The following is a 20,542-nucleotide window of genomic DNA, read 5'->3' on the forward strand; positions in this document are numbered from 1 at the left end:
TTTTTAAATAGAGATGGGATTTCACTGTGTTGGCCAGGCTGGTCACGAACTCCTGGCCTCAAGCAATCCTCCTGCCTCAGCTTCCCAAAGTGCGGGGGATTACAGGAATGGGCCACTGAGCCTGGGCAACTACATAACTATTAAAAAAAAAAAAAAAGTTTATTCATATGGCACCTTAGAAGTATCCCATATGCCAAGCTGGGAAGGACTGGCACTCACACCTCCCAGCTCTTCCAGACACACAGAGGCAGCAGCTGCCCCCAGCCCCCAGGAGCATTTGGCACATCCCCCTCCACTACCCTGTCTGTCATAATCTGTCCAGACGTCCTTGCCCCCTTGCAGACAGGATGCTGGAGGCAAGAACCAAGCTCTCCCAGGGCCTTCAATCAAGGTTGCAGGCAGCTGTTCACCCTCTCACCTCCGGGTGGCACCAGTGAGAAGAGCAAGGTCCCTCAGTCACAAGCAGGAACCTACCCTGTTCTGTTCGCCCTGAGAGTTTGCACCCCAGCTCCACCCTCATCTCAAATACACTCTTCTGTCATCAGCTCGGGCTCCCTGGCTCTTCCCATTGCTCGGGTGCCCATTTCTCCAGCCCAGGCCAGCACTGCTAGAGGCAGAGGGGCCCAGAGAGATTGAGACATTGTTTCTGCTTCAGGGAATTTCTAATTGGGAGCAAATAGAATACAGGTGCTGGGGTGGCGCGGGGGGTCGGGGGAGAAAGAGAGATCCCACAATCAGCCCCAGAACTCGGGGTCACACTGCATAGACCCGGAACACACCGGCCGGCCACATGGATGACCCGCCCCAGAGCACCTCGACTCCCTCAGTGCCTGGATCCTTCTAATTACAGCCCCACCCCTTCTCTTGCAGCTATACTCCTGACATCTCCTGTCCACCCTCATATCTTCCCACACCAAGCACCTCCCCAAAACAAGCTATGCTTCTTGGCCTAAGGAAAAATGGGAGCTGGCCCCGTCCCCTGCCCCGTGAGTGCCCCCTTGCAACCCTCCCTCCACCCTATTCATAGCTATGTGCGGGTGGGCAGCTCACAGGCTGTGCCTGGAACAGGTGTGGGGGATCGGGTGACTGACAGATGAGCAGAGACAGCCGCAGCCCGGGTGTGGGGGCCTGGAGGGGCTCAGATTCATTGTCATGTGCTGGTATGTGCCTGGGAGAAATGTCAGGGCCTGAAAGGGAACAGCAGGCTGAGATGGGAGGAAGGCCTGGGGTACTCTGCTGCCTCCATGGTGCAGCCCGGCTCTGCCCAGCATTTCCAATGTGCAGAGCGGCGTTAATGGTCACCAGTGACCAAAGGCCCCCTCTCCCCGGCCCCAGAGACAGGTGGCCTCTGCTGGACTTGCAGGGCTCTGGGGGAGGAAGGGGCTTCATTGCACCAGTCCTCGCTCCAGGCCCTGTGGCACTCATCAGATAGTGCACAGCCCCAGCAGCCTCAGGCCTTCAGGCTGGCAGATGCCACTTCCAGCTGGAAATGTGTCCCAGCAGTCTGAGAGTCTATGAATTACCACCACAGCGCTCTCAGTAAGAGCAGTAACTCAGGGCGCAGGCAAGGAGGCTGGACTGGGGACGGGCAAGTCCTCCTCCCCCTCCAAGGGGGTTCTGACTGCCTCTCCAGCACGCACACTCAGGGCCTGGGAGCCAGGACTGAGAAAACAGCCAGGCAGGAAAAGAAAGGCTCCGGGAGAGGCGACACCGTTTCCTTGCCTGAGGAGTTTTCCTTCCTAACTGTGTGTGGCCAAGTTCACACCAGCTGATGGCGGGGGAAGGCGGGACCAGGCCAGGGAGTAGAAGACAGGAGCTTCCCACGCTGGGGGAGCCAGAGCAGCCCTTGGGGACCACGATTGACGTGAAGTCTCACTGTCGGCAAACACGAGTATTTACCTTTCCCCGCCACATATGTGTCTTCCTCTGGTGCCTCTGCCCGCCCCACACATGCGGAGGAGGGAGCAGATGACCGCCAAGGTGCCCTGGCCTCCAGCGCTCCCTCGTCTCTGATTTCACCCGTCCTCACCCTGCCCAGGCTGCTGGCACTCAGAGGGCTCACGCAAGGGGTGGGGCAAGGGTAGGCCACCGCCCCCCACTCAGTACCAGCCGGCCACACACATAGGGTCTTCAGCGACACAGCCCCTGGCAGGTTCCCAAGATGAAACTGCTGACTATTCACACAAAGAAGCAGAGGCACAGGAGCCAATATTTGCCCAGGACACAGTTCTCAAGTGGTAAAACTGAGACTCTGCCCCAGCTGGGCCAACTGCTGCCTGCCGTGCCCTGCCATGACATGCCAGGAGGGCCTTGCTGGTGGGCACCCCACACTCCCCTGTCCAGCGGCTCCTGCCCCAGGACTCTGAGACTCATGCTGGATCCTCCCATCCAGAGTGCGAGCTCCTGGGAGCTGAAGCCCACGCTGGGTCCGCACAGCACATGGCCGGAACACACAGTCCACAAGGGAACCCGCTGAATCCCATGTCCTTGGCTGTCCCAACTCTCTCTTCTCCCATAAACCCCCACCTCCAAACTCCCCTAAGAGTCAGAAGCGAAGAGAGGACACAGGCCACACCAAGTCTGGAAAAGTACCTTCTAGGTCCTCCTTCCTCCCTGGCAACCTTAGTCTTCATGCAGGGCCACTGCCCTATTTTCTGGAAGGGATATCTGAGGTCGAGAAGGCGCAAAAGTCCAAGTGCCTGGCTCTACACTGACTGCACAGAGCTAACTCTGCTCTCCCCACACTACCACTGCCTGCTGTTCCTCAGGGGGCTGGAGATCTGTTTTAGACAATTCCGAGCCTTCTCCAGTGGGAGCAGGAGAAGCTCCAGGATGCTGCATGGAGGGCAGCCAGGGACTTTGCAAGGAAGACTGTTCAGTGTGGTGGCTCCAAGCACACACCCTGGAGTCAGGCTGCTCAGTTACGGATCCATGGCCTGGTATGGGTCTGGTACTACAAACTGGGCATCCTTTGGCAGGTGATTTCACCTGTCTGTGCCTCAGTTTCCCCTCTGCGGGTGAGGTTTGAGGTTATCCACAGTCTTGCTGTGGTGAGGACCGGACGTGTTACTCTATGTAACGTGGTGAGAAGAGCATGGCTGTCGTCTGTCCGTCTGTCCGGGCCCAACTGTCTCACAGCAGGAGTGCCCATTGGACAGGGGTCACCAGGCCCTGGCTTATTCCATGCCTCAGTTTCCCCTACTTGTGAAACAAGAGACCTAGGATGGTCCTCACCTGGAGGGTGGCTAGAAGAACAGAGAATATGACCAACAGCTAAAGGTGAGAGGGTCCCGGACACGCCATCTGCCGCTCCAAGGCAGTGGTCCCAAGAGTGTTTCCTGCCACTGCCAATTGGGTCTCCCCTCTGACCCCAACTGTACCCCCAGGGTCCTGAGCCATGCTGGGAAAGAGCCACAGATCAGCTCGCCGAAGCTCCTTCCCCTGAGTCAGGGCTGAGCCTGGACAGGCCGGGGGAGGGGTGAGTGATCAAGCAAGGGTGGAGGCTCCTCCAGAGGCTGGAGGCCCCCTTAGACTCAGCACGGCTGGGAGTCGCCACTGCCGGCTGTACAGGTTCCAATTCCCACATCCAGGACTGAAAGGGAGACTGGGAGATAATTTATGCCCCTCCTGAGAAAAAGTGGACAGCATCCTGCCTCCCACGCCACACCCTGAAGCCAGCCTCTCCGGCTGAGGTCCTTAAGAGGCGCATGCCTCTTGCCTGGTCTCGACTGCAGGAGTCTCACACCTGCTTCCAGTCTGGGTGCCGGAGTTATCTAACTAAGCACAACTATGGCCTCGTCCTGCTCTGTTCAAAAACCTTAAATGACTCCTCACCACTTAAGAAGGCTGACAAATATTTCCCTGGCTATGCCACGTGGCCGTGACCGTCCACCCAGCACTCCTCCCTGCTAGAGCCTTCTCAGTCCAGCACTCCAAACAGCGACTGCTGACCCCTTCAAAGTGGCACACAGGTCACACCCATCATCCTGGACACCTGGCTCAAGGTGGGAGACTGACTACACAAGTTAATTTTTTTCCCTTCCAGAGACCCAGCTAGAAGGAAAATGGCAAGGAACTTTTAAAAATGTGCAGCACCACAAAGATAAAGAAAACGAAGAGACCAGCAAGCTTTGGAGACTCACAACTGATTAGGACCAGACTGGATTCCACAGGGTAAAGAAAGCAAAAGGAGTCGCGACCTACCAATAGCTTCAGGGGTGACAGATAAGAAGCTGAGCTGCATGGCTCAGAGCTGGAGGGAACAGGATTTGACCCAAGGAACTGACAAAAAGTCTGTACATTGGATGGTCCAGCCCCCAGGCCCACCCCTCCCGTGCATGGGCGATCAAAGGGTCGGTAGGGTGTGGTGGCTCACGCCTATAATCCCATTACTCTGGGAGGCTGAGGCAGGAGGATGGCTTAAGCCCAAGAGTTTAAAACCAGTCTGGGCAATATAGCAAGACCCTGTCTCTACGAAATTAAAAATTAAAAAAAAAAAAAAAAATTTTAAAAGAAGACCAAAGGGTGGCCGGGAGCAGTGGCTCACGCCTGTAATTCCAGCACTTCAAGAGGCCGAGGCAGGCAGAACACAAGGTCAGATCGAGACCATCCTGGCTAACATGGTGAAACCCCGTCTCTACCAAAAATACAAAAAGTTAGCCGGGCATGGTGGTGGGCGCCTGCAGTCCCAGCTACTCGGGAGGCTGAGGCAGGAGAATGGCGTGAACCCAGGAGGCGGAGCTTGCAGTGAGCCAAGATCACGCCACTGCACTCCAGCCCGGGCGACAGAGCGAGACTCCGTCTCCAAAAAAGAAAAAAAAAAAAATTGGCCAGGCGTCGTAGCACACGCCTCTAGTCCCAGCTACTCAAGAGGTTGAGGCGGGAGGATCACTTGAGCCCAAGTTCGAGGCTGCAGTGAGCAATAATCATGCCACTGCACTCCAGCCTGGAAGACACAGCAAGACCTTATCTCTGAAAAAAAAAAAAAGAATGTGAAAAGACACTCAACAGAATGGGAAATAATTACAAATCATATAACTGATAAGGAACTTTCATCCAGAACCAAGAACTCATAATTCAGTAATTTTAAAAACCCAATTTATTATACAAATGGGCAATGGGGTTGGGCACAGTGGCTCTCGCCTGTAATCCCAGCACTTTGAGAGGTTGAGGCAGGTGAATCACTTGAGATCAGGAGTTCAAGACCAGTCTGGGCGACATGGCGAAACCCTGTCTCTACCAAAAATACAAAAATGAGCTGGGCATGGTGGTGTGTGTCTGTAATTCCAGCTACTCAGGAGGCTGAGGTACAAGAATCGGTTGAACCTGGGAGGCAGAGGTTGCAGTGAGCCAAAATCACGCCACTGTACTCCAGCCTGGGTGACAGAGCAAGACTCTGTCTCAAAAAAAAAAAAAGAAAAAGCGCAACGGATCCGAATTTCTGAATTGGCATTTCTACAAAAAAGATCTACAAACGGCCAGTAAGCACATCAAAAGATGCTCACCATCGTCAGTCATCAGGGAAATGCAAATAAAAACCACAACGAGATACCACTGTACATTCACTAGGATGGCTACGGAGAATATCAAGTGTTGCTGAGGATATGGAGAAAACAGGATCTTCATACCCTGCAGGTGGGAATAAAATTGGTGCAGCCACTTCGGAAGACGCTTGGGAGTGCCTCAAGAAGTTAAACAGAATTGGGAAGACGCTTGGGAGTGCCTCAAGAAGTTAAACAGAGTTGCCGTGACCCAGTAATTCCACACGTAAGCAGATGCAAATGAAAATGAATGTCCACACAAACACCTGTACATAATGTTCACAGTAGCACTGCTAATCATAGCCAAGAGGAGGAAGTAACCCAAATGCCCATCAACTGATGAATGGATAAAGATGTGGGCTATCCAAACAGAAGGAAGTATTTGGCCATGAAAAGGAACGTGCATGCTAAAACGTGGTTGAAACTTGAAAACATTATGCCAAGTTAAAGAAGCCAGTCACAAAAGACCACATCCTGTATAAACCCATTTATATAAAATGTCCAGAACAGGCAAAGCTTCAAAGACAGAAAGTAGATTATTGCACAGGGCTGGGGGGTGGGAGTGGGGAGTGACAGCTAAAGGGAACAGGGCTTATTTTGGGGATGATGAAAATGTTCTAAAATTGATTGTGGTGAAGATTACACCAGTTTGTGAACATACTTAAAAATTCTGAATTGTATACTTTATTTTTGAGACAGGATCTTGCTCTGTTGCCCAGGCTGCAGTGCAGTGGCGTGATCTCGGTTTACTGCAACCTCCACCTTACAGGCTCAAGCGATCTTCCCACCTCAGCCTCCTGAGTAGCTTGGATTACGGCACGCACCACCACGCCCGACAAATTTTGGTATTTTTGGGAGAGACAGGGTTTTGCCATGTTGGCCAAGCTGTTCCCCAACTCGTGGACTCAAGCAGTCCACCTGCCTTGTCCTCCCAAAGTGCTGGGGTTACTGGCACATGCCATCACGCCTGACTAATTTTTGTATTATTTTTGTAGAGACAGGTTTTTGCCATATGCCAAGGCTGGTCTCAAACTCCTGAGCTCAAACAATCTGCCTGCTTTGGCTTCCCGAACTGCTGGGATTAAGGCGTGAGCCACTGTGCCGGGCCTGTATAAGTATGTGAATTGTATGGTAAGGTAATTACATTGCAAGAAAGCTGTTAAAAAAATACAGACAGGCAGCTAAGAACTAAAGACACTGAAGAAAACCCTCCAGCTGGAAAGACGAGGACCAAAACAGACAGAAAAAAGAAATTAAAACGAAACGAAGACAAAGAAAGGAGCAGGAGGCTGGGTGTGGTGGCTCACGCCTGTAAATTCCAGCAGTTTGGGAGGCCAAGGCGGGAGGATCATTTGAGGTCAGGAGTTCGAGACCGGCCTGGCCAACATAGTGAAACCCCTCCCTGTACTAAAAATACAAAAATTAGCTGGGCGTGGTGGTGGGTGCCTGTAATCCCAGCTACTTGGGAGGCTGAGGCAGGAGAATCTCTTGAACAGGGAGGCAGAGGTTGCAGTGAGTCGAGATCACACCACTGCATTCCAGCCTGGGCAACACAGCAAGACTTAGTCTGGGCGTGGGTAGGAGGAGGGTTAAGAGCAGGAGAAAACTCAAGAAATAACGCTTACTTCATACCTTTAAGAAAAAGAAGAGAAAAACTACATCCATCAAACATCTTGATGCCATCACAGAACAAGAAGGAGCTCTGGAAAATTAAAATGTCAGAGCCAAAATTAAATATTCAACAGAAGGTGTGGCAGAGCTGCTGCTGTATTCCATTAATCTAATTCACCCTGAACTGCAGGATGCACACTTTATAAACTACCCAGAAAAAACAAAATGTCACCAACTGAACTCAGATACATCCATAAAAGGATGGATGCAGCTTCTTCTACAGTATTAGAGCTCTGATTTGATCCAGAACAGCAACTTACCCAACTAAAAAAGTACCTTTCCCTGGTTCCTTACGGCAAGATGCAACCATACAACTAGTTATGTGTTGTGTGGGACTTCCGGGCAGGCCCCTCACAGGGAGCTAAACTGGCTTCTTTTGATGCTTGGAAGATGGATACAGTGGCTAGAACTCTAGCAGTCAAGCCCCTGAGTACAGAAGTCATACACTGAGGATAGCAGACAGAAAGAAGCCAGGTTCCTCATGATGTCAGGAGCGCTCGGCCAGCCCTGGACAGTCTTTACCTCCAGACTTCCTTGATGTGAAAGAAAAACTATTCATGCCACTGTTTCTTTGGGGTTTGTGTGATATGCACTTGGATACAACCTTAACTAATTCAGAAAAGAGTTAGAAGACAAAATTAAGGAAATCTCTAGGAAAACAGACCAAGAAAGTAAATTGTAAAATAGATGGTAAAAATCGTAGAGGGTAAGTCCAGGAAAATAAAGAAATGGTAAACATCATAGAGGGTTCCAACATCATAACAGAGATTCCTAGAAAAGAAAACAGAAAACAGAGGGAAAGAAATTATCAAATAAATAATATGAGTAAATTTCCTAAAACTGAAAGACTAATCTCACAGTTAAAAGTGCCTACCAAGTACCTGGCTCAGCACCGGGAAGTAAAACAACACATATGCCAAAGCTCACCAGTGTGAAACTGAACATTAGGGAGAAAGAAGAAATATTACAACTTCCAGAGGGGGAAAAAAAACCCCAAAAAACAAAAAACAAGTTACATAATAAAGGATAGGGAATGAGAATGCTAGCAGACTATTTATGTCAGAAGATGATGACAAACGCATTAAAAAATGATCCTTGAAAACCATTTCTAGGCCAGGGCGCGGTAGCTCATACCTGTAATCCCAGCACTTTGGAAGGCTGAGGTGGGCGGATCACTCGAGACCAGGAGTTCAAGACCAGCCTGGCCAACACTGAAAAATCCCATCCCTCTTAAAAATACAAAAATTAGCCAGGCCTGGTGGCACATGCCTGTAATCCCAGCTACTTGCAAGGGTGAGGCATGAGAATTGCTTGAACCTGGGAGGTGGAGGTTGCAGTCAGCCAAGACTGCACCACTGCACTCCAGCCTGGGCAACAGAGCGAGATTCCATCTCAAAACAAACAAAGACCCTGTCTCAAAAAAAAAAAGTCATCATTTTCTAGGGAAAATGATGTATAATCTAGATTCTTTACCCAGACTACCAACACCAATCAGTCAAGTATAAGGATATAATAAAAATAATGACATTTCAAAGAAGCAAGGTCATTTATGTACCGTGCGTCTTTTCTTAGAAGGTACTAGAGGATGTGTTCCCACAAAATGAGGGGTTACACCAATAAAGAGAGAAATGTAAGAGCTAGGAAACTGTACATTCAATATAGGGAAGGCTCAGGATGACAACTGTAGGGCAAGCCTAGAGAAGAACACGTTCAGGTTGGCTGTGGTGGCTCACACCTGTAATCCCAGCACTCAGAGGCCGAGGTGGGCAGATCACCTGAGGTCAGTAGTTCAAGACCACCCTGGCCAACATGGTGAGACCCTGTCTCTATAAAAAGACAAAAATTAGCCAGGCAGGATGGCGGGTGCCTGTAATCCCAGCTACTCAGGAGGCTGAGGCAGGAGAATGTGCTTGAACCCGGGAGGTGGAGGTTGCAGTGAGATGAGATCGCGCCACTGCACTCCAGCCTGGGCGACAGAACGAGACTCTGGCTCAAAGAAAAAAAAAGAGTAACACATTCAAACTGGAGCAGAACAGAGACAGCCAGGAGGAAGATCTCCAGGAGAAAGGAGAAATGGATAAATTATCTAACAGTTCTGAATATTTGGGGGGAAAAATTTTTAATTTTATATGGTGGTTTTGATGGAGCAATCTGTAAAATTTTAAGAATAGGCTTATTAAAAAATATGCAATAGCCATTTATTTTCGGGAAAAAAAAGCTGTACAAGAGGTAAAAATGTAATCATAATACCCTTCTTGACTCTTTGTATTTTGTTTGTTTTGTTTTGTTTTGAGGCAGGGTTTTGCTCTGTCACCTGTCTGGAATGCAATGGTGCGATTTTGGCTCACTGCAACCTCTGCCTCCCAGGCTCAAGCAATCCTCCTACCTCAGCCTGCCAAGTAGCTGAGACCACAGGTGCACGCCACCATGCCCAGCTACTTTTTGTATTTTTTGTAGAGACGGGGTTTCAGCACGTTGACCAGGCTGGTCTTGAACTCAAGTCATCTGCCCACATTGGGTTCCCAAAGTGCTGGGATCACAGGGATGAACCACCACACCCAGCCTGTTCTTGGCTCTTTGGTGATCAATCTACATTGTCAAAAAATGTGAACGTTTTATGACTTTTACTAAATTAAATAACTTATTGGATATTATTACATTGGGATGATAAGGGGGGAAAGTGGAATGAAAATAAAATGTCTTAATCCGGGCATCGAGATATAGCAATATAAGTACATTACTTAGAACTAAAGAGATAAAGCCCAAAACAAACAGCTGAAATTTGCAGTGACTACCTTTGGGGATTGGGATTTGGGTGTGGGGAGGAGGAGGACAAGAATACGATGCTTTTCATTCTTTTTTTTTTGAGACAGAGTCTTGCTCTGTTGCCCAGGCTGGAGTGCAGTGGTGCGATCTCAGCTCACTGCAACCTCCGCCTCCCAGGTTCAAGTGATTCTCCTGCCTCAGCCTCCTGAGTAGCTGGGATTACAGGCGTGCACCACCACACTGGCTAATTTTTTTTTTTTTTTTTTAAGTAGAGACGGGGTTTCACCATGTTGGTCAAGCTGGTCTTGAACTCCTGGCCTTGTGATCTGCCCGCCTCAGCCTCCCAAAGTGCTGGGATTACAGGCATGAGCCACCGCGCCTGGCCCTTCATTCTTTTTTGTTAAATAAGCCCCCTGGTATTAATTAACATTTTAACCATAAACATGCATTGATTTAAAAAGAAGACCAAGTAAAATAAAATATTACTTATTTCTCATTCCAGAACAGGTTAAAACTCAAACTTCTGCATGATCAAGACCTTCCAAAATCTAACTCACTTTCCCAGTTGTCTCCTCTTATTCCCTCTTTCGTATGAAAAGGGCTTCAACTTCACTCCAGAGCCCACTTCCTTCTGCCTTTATTACTCATGCACTCCCAGGCTGCAACAGCCTTGCCCATCTCTGTCAACAGATGGGCCCATCCCTCAGGCTGGGGTCCAACTTCCATCCTGCTAGCAGAGCGCAAACGCTAAGTGTCTTGAAGGCCAGGGGCCCTAGGTCTCAGTTCCAACACTTGCCCCTTCTGGAGACAGCCTGCCCCCAAGTTCAGCTGTGGGTGAGAGCCAGGCTGGGGCTGCTCACTGGGAGCTGGCAAGCCATCTGAACGTATATATAAACTTTGATGTGAATAGGCCTCTTTCTAGGAAAAGTAAAGCTTTCAGATTATGAAAATGGCCTGGGAGCAAATAAATGGTAAGAATCTCTGCACAAGAGGCATTGAAAAGAGCATGCAGGGAGCTGAAGGGGAGTGGGGAAGAGGGATGCGGGCAGAGCCACCAAAACCTCAGTCCATGTCCTGAGAATATTCCAAGCCTCAGTCACAGAGCCTGATTTCCTGTCCTTCCTCACCGCTGGCTTCATTAGCACTTATTTGTCTGACTCTCTCCTCGCACCCCTTTTCCGCACATACTGGGCCCCAGGAAGCTAAGCTCCCAGGGCAGCTACTGTACCTCTGGGCCTCAGACAAGATGTTTCTAATGGAGGGGGTTCTACCCACAAAACACCTGCCCAGGGGTGAGGTGGGAGGGCCGCAGAGGCCAAGTCTATGGGCTGAGCTATCTGAGAAGTTGGGTGGGTGTTTCTTCTGGGGTGGCCTCGCCCATCCAACACTTCCCTCCCCTTCTCCAAGCTCTGTTCAGCTCAACATGCCTTGGACATGAGCACCGAAGGACGAGCTCCAGGCCCGGAAACCCATGCAGGACTTGTCATTCAAAGACCTGGGTGATGAGGGCGCTCCTCGTCATGTCTTCACTCATCCCTGGAGGGTCCCCTTTGTCTTTTTCTGGAACTTCACCTCCTGAGGGCTCCACGTCTTGCCGGGGTTAGCTGCCATCACCACCCACGAGACAAGGCTTCATTCGACTAGGCCAGCTCTCTGGGATCACCGCCCTGTTCCTCAGCTCAGCTCTGACCACCCCATAGCCATGCTGCGCTTGCTCTCCCCTTCTCACTGGTGCCACCTCCCCAAGTTTCTACTGTGGCAAGGGCACGCTCTGGGTACTCTCGCCCCATTCTCACTACCACGGACTCCCTGGTGGTAGGAAGGAAGAGTTTATCACAGGCTTACCCAGAACTTCACAAGAAAAAAGGCATTGGAGGGTCCCCGTTCAAAGAGCTCCTTGAGTCCACCCTTTTTCTCTGGGAATTTGTCATAGATTTGGCGGATGTCCACGGCTTCGAGGTAGGGGTCGCTGTAGCTTGGACTGGACTGGCCAATGTGCACGAACAGGTGCTTGTTGTACTGTAGAGAGAGTGGGTCTGAGGGAGGCGGAGCACAGGCCAGACAGTCAGACAGACAGCCCCGGCTCTGCAAGCCCACCACGTGACCCGGCGCAAGCCGCTTGGCCTTTCTGGACCATAGTTTCCCCATGAGTGAAATGGAGATGGTAAAAGACTTCTTTTATTTTACATCCTGGACTTCTAAGAGTCTATTCGGTTCATGGGGTCGTCAGCTAAAAAGAAGTTTGAGCTGGGCGCAGTGGCTCACACCTGTAATCCCAGCACTTTGGGAAGCTGAGGTCAGGAGTTCAAGACCAGCCTGGCCAACATGGTGAAACCCAGTCTCTACTAAAAATACAAAAATTAGCCAGGTGTGGTGGCGGGCACCTATAATCCCAGCTACTCGGGAGGCTAAGGCAGGAGAATCGCTTGAACTCAGGAGGCGGAGGTTGCAGTAAGTTGAGATCACACCACTGCACTCCAGCCTAGGCGGCAGAGCAAGTCTCTGTCTCAAGAAAAAAAAAAAAGAAGTTTGAAGATGTCAGAGTGAAAAGGACCCTGGCATCCTGTCACCTTGGCCTCCTCCAGGTCCCCCTCTGACCTTTGCAGGTGACGCTGGTCACCCAGGACACTGGACACTGAAGGTGACAGGCTGGTATCCCGTAGGATGTGGAGTAGACACACAGGAGACTCCTCAGCTTCCTGCCCGCCTCTCAGAGCCAGGGAAAGGCTGGGATGGTGTGGGGGTGGGGCTGGGACCACAGCGACCTTGGACTAAGGGTTGGTTGGGTTAGGAGGGGAGGAGGAACACAGGACAGGGAGGGAGGAGCAGGAGGCTGACTGGGCACTGGGCCAGGGAGGAGGGAAAGAGGGAAGAGGGGTGACATGAAGGAGGAAAGGAGTCGGGGGAAGGACGGAAGGAAAGATCATAAAGAAACAAGGAACTTGAATCAAGCCCAGTGTGGAGTGGGACAAGAGCACTGGAAGCAGAAACAGAGGCAGAGGGGGTGGCGGGGGAGCCAGCCAGGCACAGGCCAGGACCTACCGTGTCCGGGTCCTGCTGCTGCTCCAGGAAGGCAGAGAACTCCAACATCCAGAGCTTGGAGCTGGCCACGCTGCGGCCCTGCCACGGCGGTGCCGGGGGCGCAGAGGGCGATGAGGCGGGCCCTGCAGGAGACTCAAACCCTGCACAAAGTGAGAGAGGCACATGGAATCTGGTCACGGACACCCGCCCTGTCCGCACCCTCTGCAAGCACCCCGGGCCTCCTTGGACAGACCCGTGCTGCCTGGGGGCCGCCCGTCTCCCTAAATGGACCTCCTAGCAGAGGTGGTGGAGAGTGCAAGGCTTGGGCATCCCGGAGCTGCCCTGGTGGGGAGGGGCTCGTCTGGTACAACTCAGACCACTCAGGACTCTGCACGGAACCGCCCAGCAAGACTGGATTCTGGAGGGCAACTGGGGTCCGGCAGGACCAAGGCTTCCAAAACAGGCACTGTTCAGTTCCTGCCCTCGAGCAACTTCTGTTCCCGTCGGGGAAATAACCAGATGAATCAACTATTACAATGTGGCATCACCCCGGAGAGACGGGGACGTTTCCTGTGTGTGTCACAGGTGTCTCCCCAGCTCCCAGAACAGGGCCTGGCCCAGAAGAGGCTCTCCATCCAGCGCTGCTAACAGATGAACCTACTCCAGTCCTACTGTAGTTTAGATCATGTCCTGAAGGCAACAGGGGGCCAGGAAGGCACCCTAAGCCTGGAAGCAACACCATGAGACTGAAGCTCTGGTGAGTGACAGGGTGACGAGAGGAGGTGAGACGGGACAGGGAGCCGGTGAAGAGGCTGCTGCAGGAACGCAGGCAAAAGCCAGCAGGCCTGGAGTGAAGACAGGGCCAGCATGGACAGGAGAGGACTGCCATGAGACAGAGGGTGGACAGGACCCGACGCTGTGACTTCGTTTTGATGTGTGAATGAGAGAAAGCAGCCTTCAGGACCTGGGGGCAGGAGGCAGCAGGGCTGCTCTCGGTGGCAGGAAAGCCAAGGGGCTGGGCAGGCAGACTCCACACCAGAATGGGCAGTTTAAGGGTGAGGAGCTGGTCTTATCCTACAGAGTGGGAGGTGGTGAGGGCCCCTCCCAAGAAAGAGGCGAGGACAGAGCGGAGCCTGTCAGTGAGAGGGCGGGGGGGGCGGGCTCCTGTCGGCAGAGCTGGCTGCCTCCACCAGATCTTCTTTCACAAGGGTCCCTCTTCTCGGGAGGGGCCCCAGGCTGGTGAGTTAGACACCCCTCAGCCCTCCCAGGAGCCAGATGTGCAAGGCACACTGCAGTAACAAGGTAGGCCAAGTGGGGCAGCCACCCGGGCACAGGCACTGCCCTTGGAAGGCATGTGCCCCACAAGCCCTGAGCACAGCTGGGAGGGGACAGGAACAAGGCAACCTGAAGGGCACGAAGGGGCTTGGCACACGGCTGAGGTGTGCTTGCTGGGGGCAAGGAATGGGGTGTGGCCAGGGACCAGGATGTGTGGTCGGAGCGTGTGATGGGGCAGCATCTAACAGGGACATGCAGGGGCCCGGACCCAGAGGCAGGAGCCACACACCTGCGATGGATGGCAAGGGAGACACGCAGTGCTCACCCACCTGGCAGAGGCAGTGGAGGCTGGACAGCATAGGTTTGCTGAGAGAAAGGCTTCACACTGCGGGAGAGAGAAGCAGGGAGGTGTTAGCCTCGGCCAGGCTGCCACCACGGATCCCTGCACTGGGTCCAGTGGTCTCTGTGTGGTAGGTCCTGGTGGTCTGGATTTCAGTGGTCCTGATGGGCCTTGACCTACTCCCGCCCCTGCCGACTGCCTTGAGTTTCGTGGTGGGTCACAGACACAGCGTGTCTGATGAAGAAATCCACCCCTCCCTTTCTTCCTCCCAGGCCAGCCAGAGGTCTGACTCCCAGCCTCCTCCCCTGGGGGACCTCAGCTCTGGCCCTGCCTACACCCTGGACAGACTGGAGTTTTGGCAAATACCACCCTAGGGTGTGGACATCACAGATGAGCCCAGTGATGCCTGAGAGTAGGAGAGCCCAATCCCTGAGCTCAAAGCCATCCTGAAAGGCGGACCCCAGCAGCAGCCCCAGCACACCCTGGGGCCCAGGCTCAATGTCATGAGTTTATGAGTTCAAGTTCAGTTCAGGGAGCAACTGGCAGCAGAAAGCAGGCCATACTCACTCATGGGATGTTCCGGCTTGGCCTGGCAAAGCTCCTTGCCAAAACTGAGGAGGCAAAAGGCATGGAATCAGCATGGCCCCAGGTGCACGCAGGGCCCTGTGGCATGGGGGTGGGGGTGGGACAGGGCAGGGCCTCCACTGGGAGGAGAGGCTGGAGCCCTCGCCCTCGCTTAGCTAGTGAATGCTAAGGCCACAGCAGCACCCCCAGAGTGTGTTTCGGGGGCTCTCAGGCCCTGTGGATGAGGGGCTCCACGGGAAAAGCACCCAGGTGTGGTCCACACGGCACAGGGCAACCCCCTGCAGAGTCACCGTGCAGACCTAAGGCTCGGCAAAGTCCCAGTGCCAAGAACCCGCTTAGTGCCAAGGGTCCCGAACGTACCCACAGAGCCACCGTGTCCTATCTGTTTAACATGCGGAGGGACTAGTGCTCTCTGGGACACACTTTGAAAACTGCTGTGGCCTGGCACTGCCCTTCCCCACATACCTAGGGTGGTGCTGCAGGGGCCTTGAAGACCCATTAAGTCCCTGGAGCCAAGAAACCCCTCCGAGGAGATAGCTCTGAAAAGCGGCTTTTCTGGATCATTCTGAGAGTGTGGCCAACATGGTCATGGCTGGGAAATTTAAAATCTGACCAGGGGTTTGTTCTTGGGCACCAGCTCTCCACCTGGCAGGAGGGCAGGAATGAGGCTGCATGGCACGGGCTGCCCAGGGACATGCTGGTCTCAGGCTTCAGCTCAGCCACCTTGGCTTCAGCTTCCTCATCTGTAAATTGGGCCAACTTGGCAGAGCTACCAGTTGGTCAGCTCCTAGAAGCTCCCATTTCCCCCTTGTGAAAAGTCTGCAGTCACTGTTGAGGACCCAAAGAAAGGCATCCCAGTATCAGCCAAGCCGGGACTTGTGTGGACCCTTGGTCTTGTTCCCTCCTTCCCTGACTGCCCTGGCCAGCAGGACTCAGGCGAGAGAAATCTGGACTGGCCAATGCTTCTGGTTCTTCTGAACAGGGAGGAGGGAGCAGGAGAGGGCTGGCCTGGCCTCCGGCTCTCGGCAGCCCACTTACCCCTGAGACTGCTGGGCGGCCGGGGCCCCGGGCGAGGGCCATGCTACTGTGGAAGGCCGTGGCGGAGATGATCTGTGCAGACGACATGGCAGCCATGCTCTGCAGGGCCTTGTCCTTAGCTGCCTGGTCCTGGGGGAGACATTGCAAGGGAGGACCTCAGCAGGGTCACTAGTCAGGCTGAGGCCAGGCGGGTCTGGCTCTGGGGTCAGGAAAGCTGTCTCACTGCCAGTGGCCAGAGCTGGGGGACCAGGCGTTAAGTCTGCGCCATGCTATTAACTTGTTTTACAACTGAGAAAGTCACCTGGTTTCTCTGGTCAGTTTCCTCATCTGTCAAAGGGGCATGATACTTGCCCTGCTTATTTCTTCAGAGCTTAGAGAGACACTATCTGTCATTTTATTAATGACGGGGCCACCTCGAGAACAAGGGTCTTCTATGCTTTGCTCACCTCTCTACCACGGGTGCCCAGCTCAGCACCTGTCTTGTGAAAACGAAGCATAAATACCTGCTGGATCCTGACTCAAGTGCACAGGAAGCATCGTCCCTGGCCACACGGGCTGTCTGGAGGCAAGAGACCATCTCCTGTGGCTCTACCTGCCTCGGTCCTGCCCTAAGGATCTCCCTGGGCACTGCAGGCACCTGGGACTCACCCATCTTTCACGTATCAGAAGGTAAATACCCACTGTCTGCCCTCCAAAGGCTCTAAGACCCCAGAGGATGGGTTCACCCTGAATAGGCCCGGAACAAATAAGCACACAGGGAAAGCCACGTAGATGGCACGGGTAACAATAGTAACAGTTTGTTATATTCGTATAAGCCAGTGTTTTCCATCCTGAGTGCCTGAATTCCAGAGGTCTTCAAAACCAATGACACAACATTTCCTATTTCAAGAAGCCTAATGGAAATTGTGTCTTTTTTTTTTTTTTTTTTTCAGAGACAGGGTCTCGCTCTGTCACACAGGCTGGAGTACTGCACAACTGTGGCTCACTACAGCTTCAAACTCCTGAGCTCCAATGATCTACCCATCTCAGCCTCCTAAGTAGCTGGGACCACAGGCATGCGTTACTGTTCCCAGCAGGGATTATCCCAAAAGACCACACACACATAGTCTGGAACAGCAAGTATCATTCACTGCCTGCAGCTTTATCAGGGCTAAATGGCTTGACTGAGTCAACTCAGGAGCTCTGATTAGAAATTTGATATCTGGCCGGAAGCGGTGGCTCATGCCTGTTATCCCAGCACCTGGAGAGGCTGAGGTTGGAGTTCAAGGCCAGCCTGAGCAACTTGGCGAAACCTGTCTCCACAAAAAATACAAAACTTAGCCAGGTCTGGTGGTGTGTGCCTTTGGCCAAGCTACTCAAGGAGCTGAGGTGGGAGGATGGCTTAAACCTGGAAAACAGGGATTGCAGTGAGCTGAGATTGCACCACTGCACTCCAGCCTGGGCAACAGACCAAGAATCTGTCTAAATAAATACATAAATAAATATCTTTATGATTATTATTTTTTTTTCAGACAGCATCTCATTAGCCCAGGCTGGTCTCAAACTCCTGGCTTCAAGTGATCCTCCCGCCTCGACTGCCCAGTGCTGAGATTATAGGCATGAGCGACTGCCCCCAGCCATGAATTTTTTTTTAATGAGAAAGATAAAACCACTATTGAATAACTAATAATAATTAACTTGGTAGATCTGGATCTCCCTTAAGTGATACAAAGGTTGAGAACCTCCCAACCACTCGGGAGGCTGAGGCAGGAGGATCACCTCAGTCCAGGAGGTCGAGGCTGCAGTGAGCTGTGACAGCACTAATGCACTCCAGCCTGGGCGACAGAGTGGGAGTCTCTAAAAAATAAAGTTAAAACAGAAGCTGAGAAGCAACGGCAAGCCTTGTACCTCACAAGCTCTTCCGAGGGATGCCTCCACACGGTCCACACTGCAGCTCCATGAGGCGGGCAGCACCGCAGCCCGGAGGCTCAGAGAGCCTTAGTGCTCCCCTGCCGTCCTGGTGCCGTGCAGGTGTGGAGCCAGAACACAGCAGGCCCTCCACTCAGCCTCTCAAGGCGACCATTTCACCCATGTGGCACGAGGCAGCCCACAGAAGGTTTTCAAGAACACAACCTCACTGCGTCCCGTGAGACTGGCAGGACTAGTAGGATCTTTAAGATGAAGAAACTGAGGCTCCGAGAATTTGGGTGACTAGGGTGCTGAGAGTGGTGAGGATGGCCAGGTGAGCTTGGTCCAGATAGGCACACAGGGGGCCGTGCAAATGAAGGGGTCGGGGGAGACGCATCATAGAGGGCAGTGGGGAGTGGGGAACCGTTCTGAGGACTGGGTCATTGTCAACGTGGACAAAGCAGTGAAATAGATGAGGTTTGCCCCTGGTCCTTCCTGGCCTCCTCCCCACTGTCCTTTTGGGGCCAAACTTGGGCTTTGCTCTCAGAGGTTGTCTCTGATAACCAAAGAGGGAGCTAACTGGTAAGTCTAAGGGTGTGACTCATCCAGGGGCGCTTGCAATTTTCAGGAGGAAAGCGCCCAGGCCAGCCCCCAGCCTCTCCCCACAGGAGGGCATGAGGGACTTGGCAGGCGCACCCCCGCAAGCCCACAGACCTCGGCACTTAACTGCATCATGAGGCCGGAGCTGCACCTGCTCAGTGCCTGCCTTCCTGGATACTCGATCTAAACAAACGGCTGGGGCTCAGGAAACCACGGCCTAAGCAGGGTAGGGCAGGGGTCAGGAGGAAGTGGGAAGGACCTGATGGGGAGCAACAGCCGTGGCCGGGCAATGGAGCCAGGGAGCCACTAACTGGGGCCGGGAGGGGCACTTGGATATCACCTTGCTCGTCTGTCACTTTACAGATGAGGAAACTGAACGGAGCTCCAGGAGGTCCCAGTGACTTTGCCCAAGTACCACGGCCATAGGGCAGAGCCAGGCCTACGACCCAGCCTCTCACTCAGGGATTTCTACCGGATCACTCTCTAACCCAGAGCTTAATCACTTTGGGTTCTAGATTCTTTGAGAATATGACAAAATCCTCACAGCAATCTCTCCAAGGAAACTCACATATACATGAAAATTTGCATATTTTAAGGAATTTATGGCTCCCCTTGGTGTCTGTCCAGCCATCCACTGAAGGCTGTCCTTGGGCCCCAAGTCAGAACCTGTGGACAAGGATGAATATAATTCCCTGAGGCAAATTTGGGTCACAGCTGGCCCCCAACGGATTGCCCTCAACGCAGCAGTGGGAAGCCTGTTCACCGTGGTCATCTGCGGGGTCCCGGTGAGTCAGAGGCGGACAGAAGAGGGGAAACAGGGAACAGGGCTAGGCTCCATGGCTGTGGGTGCTTCCAGGGTACACGAGCCAGGCTGAGAGGCAGGGAGCAACAGCTGAGGGCTGGTCAGCTGTCCCAGGGAAAAAGGAGCGAGGTGCCAGGCCACAGCTGTGGGGCTTGGGGAACAGCTGGGCTGATGGCAGGAGGAATGGAACTGAGTGGGCAGTGGGGTGTGGCTTCCTAGGAGGCAGAAAGGTCTGTGGTTCCCACCCACTCATTCTGAGATTCCAGTGTCAGGATCATGAACTGCCAGGGCCAGACGGGACCTTCAAGGTCATCTAATTCAGTGGCTTTTCTTTAATATAAAAACTATTTTTAGAGATGGGGTCTCACGATGTTGCCCAGGCTGAAGTGGCCAGTCACAGGTGCAATCACAGCTCACTGCAGACTCCAACTCCTGGCCTCAACCTCCAAGTAGCTGGGATTACAGGAGTGCGTGCCCAGCTAGCCCAGTGGCTTTTTTTGAGATGGAATCTCACTCTGTTGCCCAGGTTGGAGTGCAGTGGCACTACCTTGGCTCACTGCAAGCTCCGCTTCCCAGGTTCAAACGATTCTCCTACCTTAGCCTCCCCAGTAGCTGGGATTACAAGTGTGCGCCATCACACCTAGCTAATTTTTATATTTTTAGTAGAGACAGAGTTTCACCATGTTGGCCAGGCTGGTCTCGAACTCCTGACCTCAAGTGATCCGCCCACCTTGGCCTCCTAAAGTGCTTACAGGCATGAGCCACATCATGCCTGACCTCCCAGTAGCTTTTAAACTGGGTTCTGAGGTCCCCTAGAGTTCAAGTGTCATGAGGTAGGAAAGGATTCATGAGCAGAGAGGAGCCTTGCCAACCTAGCTTTGACCAGAACAGTTCCTCTGATAACACATCAGGGTGATATTTTGTTGGGAGAAAAAAAGAAAAGGGGCTACGTTGCTTTAAAAAAAAATGTTTGCAGGCCGGGCCCAGTGGCTCATGCCTATAATTTCAGCACTTTGA

At 52.7% G+C, this 20,542-nt stretch overlaps 1 protein-coding gene across 3 annotated transcripts in view; it reads right to left on the bottom strand.

The window, feature by feature from the left end:
• TEAD4 (TEA domain transcription factor 4) overlaps positions 1-20,542 on the bottom strand; it is an 85,057-nt gene that overhangs the window by 5,544 nt on the left and 58,971 nt on the right. For 2 of the 3 annotated variants that reach the window (XM_017862935.1, XM_017862951.1), the window contains exons 5-9: positions 16,237-16,365; positions 15,181-15,224; positions 14,603-14,658; positions 13,020-13,159; positions 11,823-11,996 (exon numbers count right to left, since the gene is read on the bottom strand). In XM_017862935.1, coding sequence (XP_017718424.1) covers positions 11,823-11,996; positions 13,020-13,159; positions 14,603-14,658; positions 15,181-15,224; positions 16,237-16,365 — 543 coding nt within the window. The remainder of the gene's footprint in view (positions 1-11,822; positions 11,997-13,019; positions 13,160-14,602; positions 14,659-15,180; positions 15,225-16,236; positions 16,366-20,542) is intronic. The other variant, XM_017862943.1, reaches the window with a different exon arrangement.

Source organism: Rhinopithecus bieti, unplaced genomic scaffold (genome assembly GCF_001698545.2).
Source record: "Rhinopithecus bieti isolate Rb0 unplaced genomic scaffold, ASM169854v2 scaffold_2654, whole genome shotgun sequence".
NCBI lineage: Eukaryota > Metazoa > Chordata > Mammalia > Primates > Cercopithecidae > Rhinopithecus > Rhinopithecus bieti.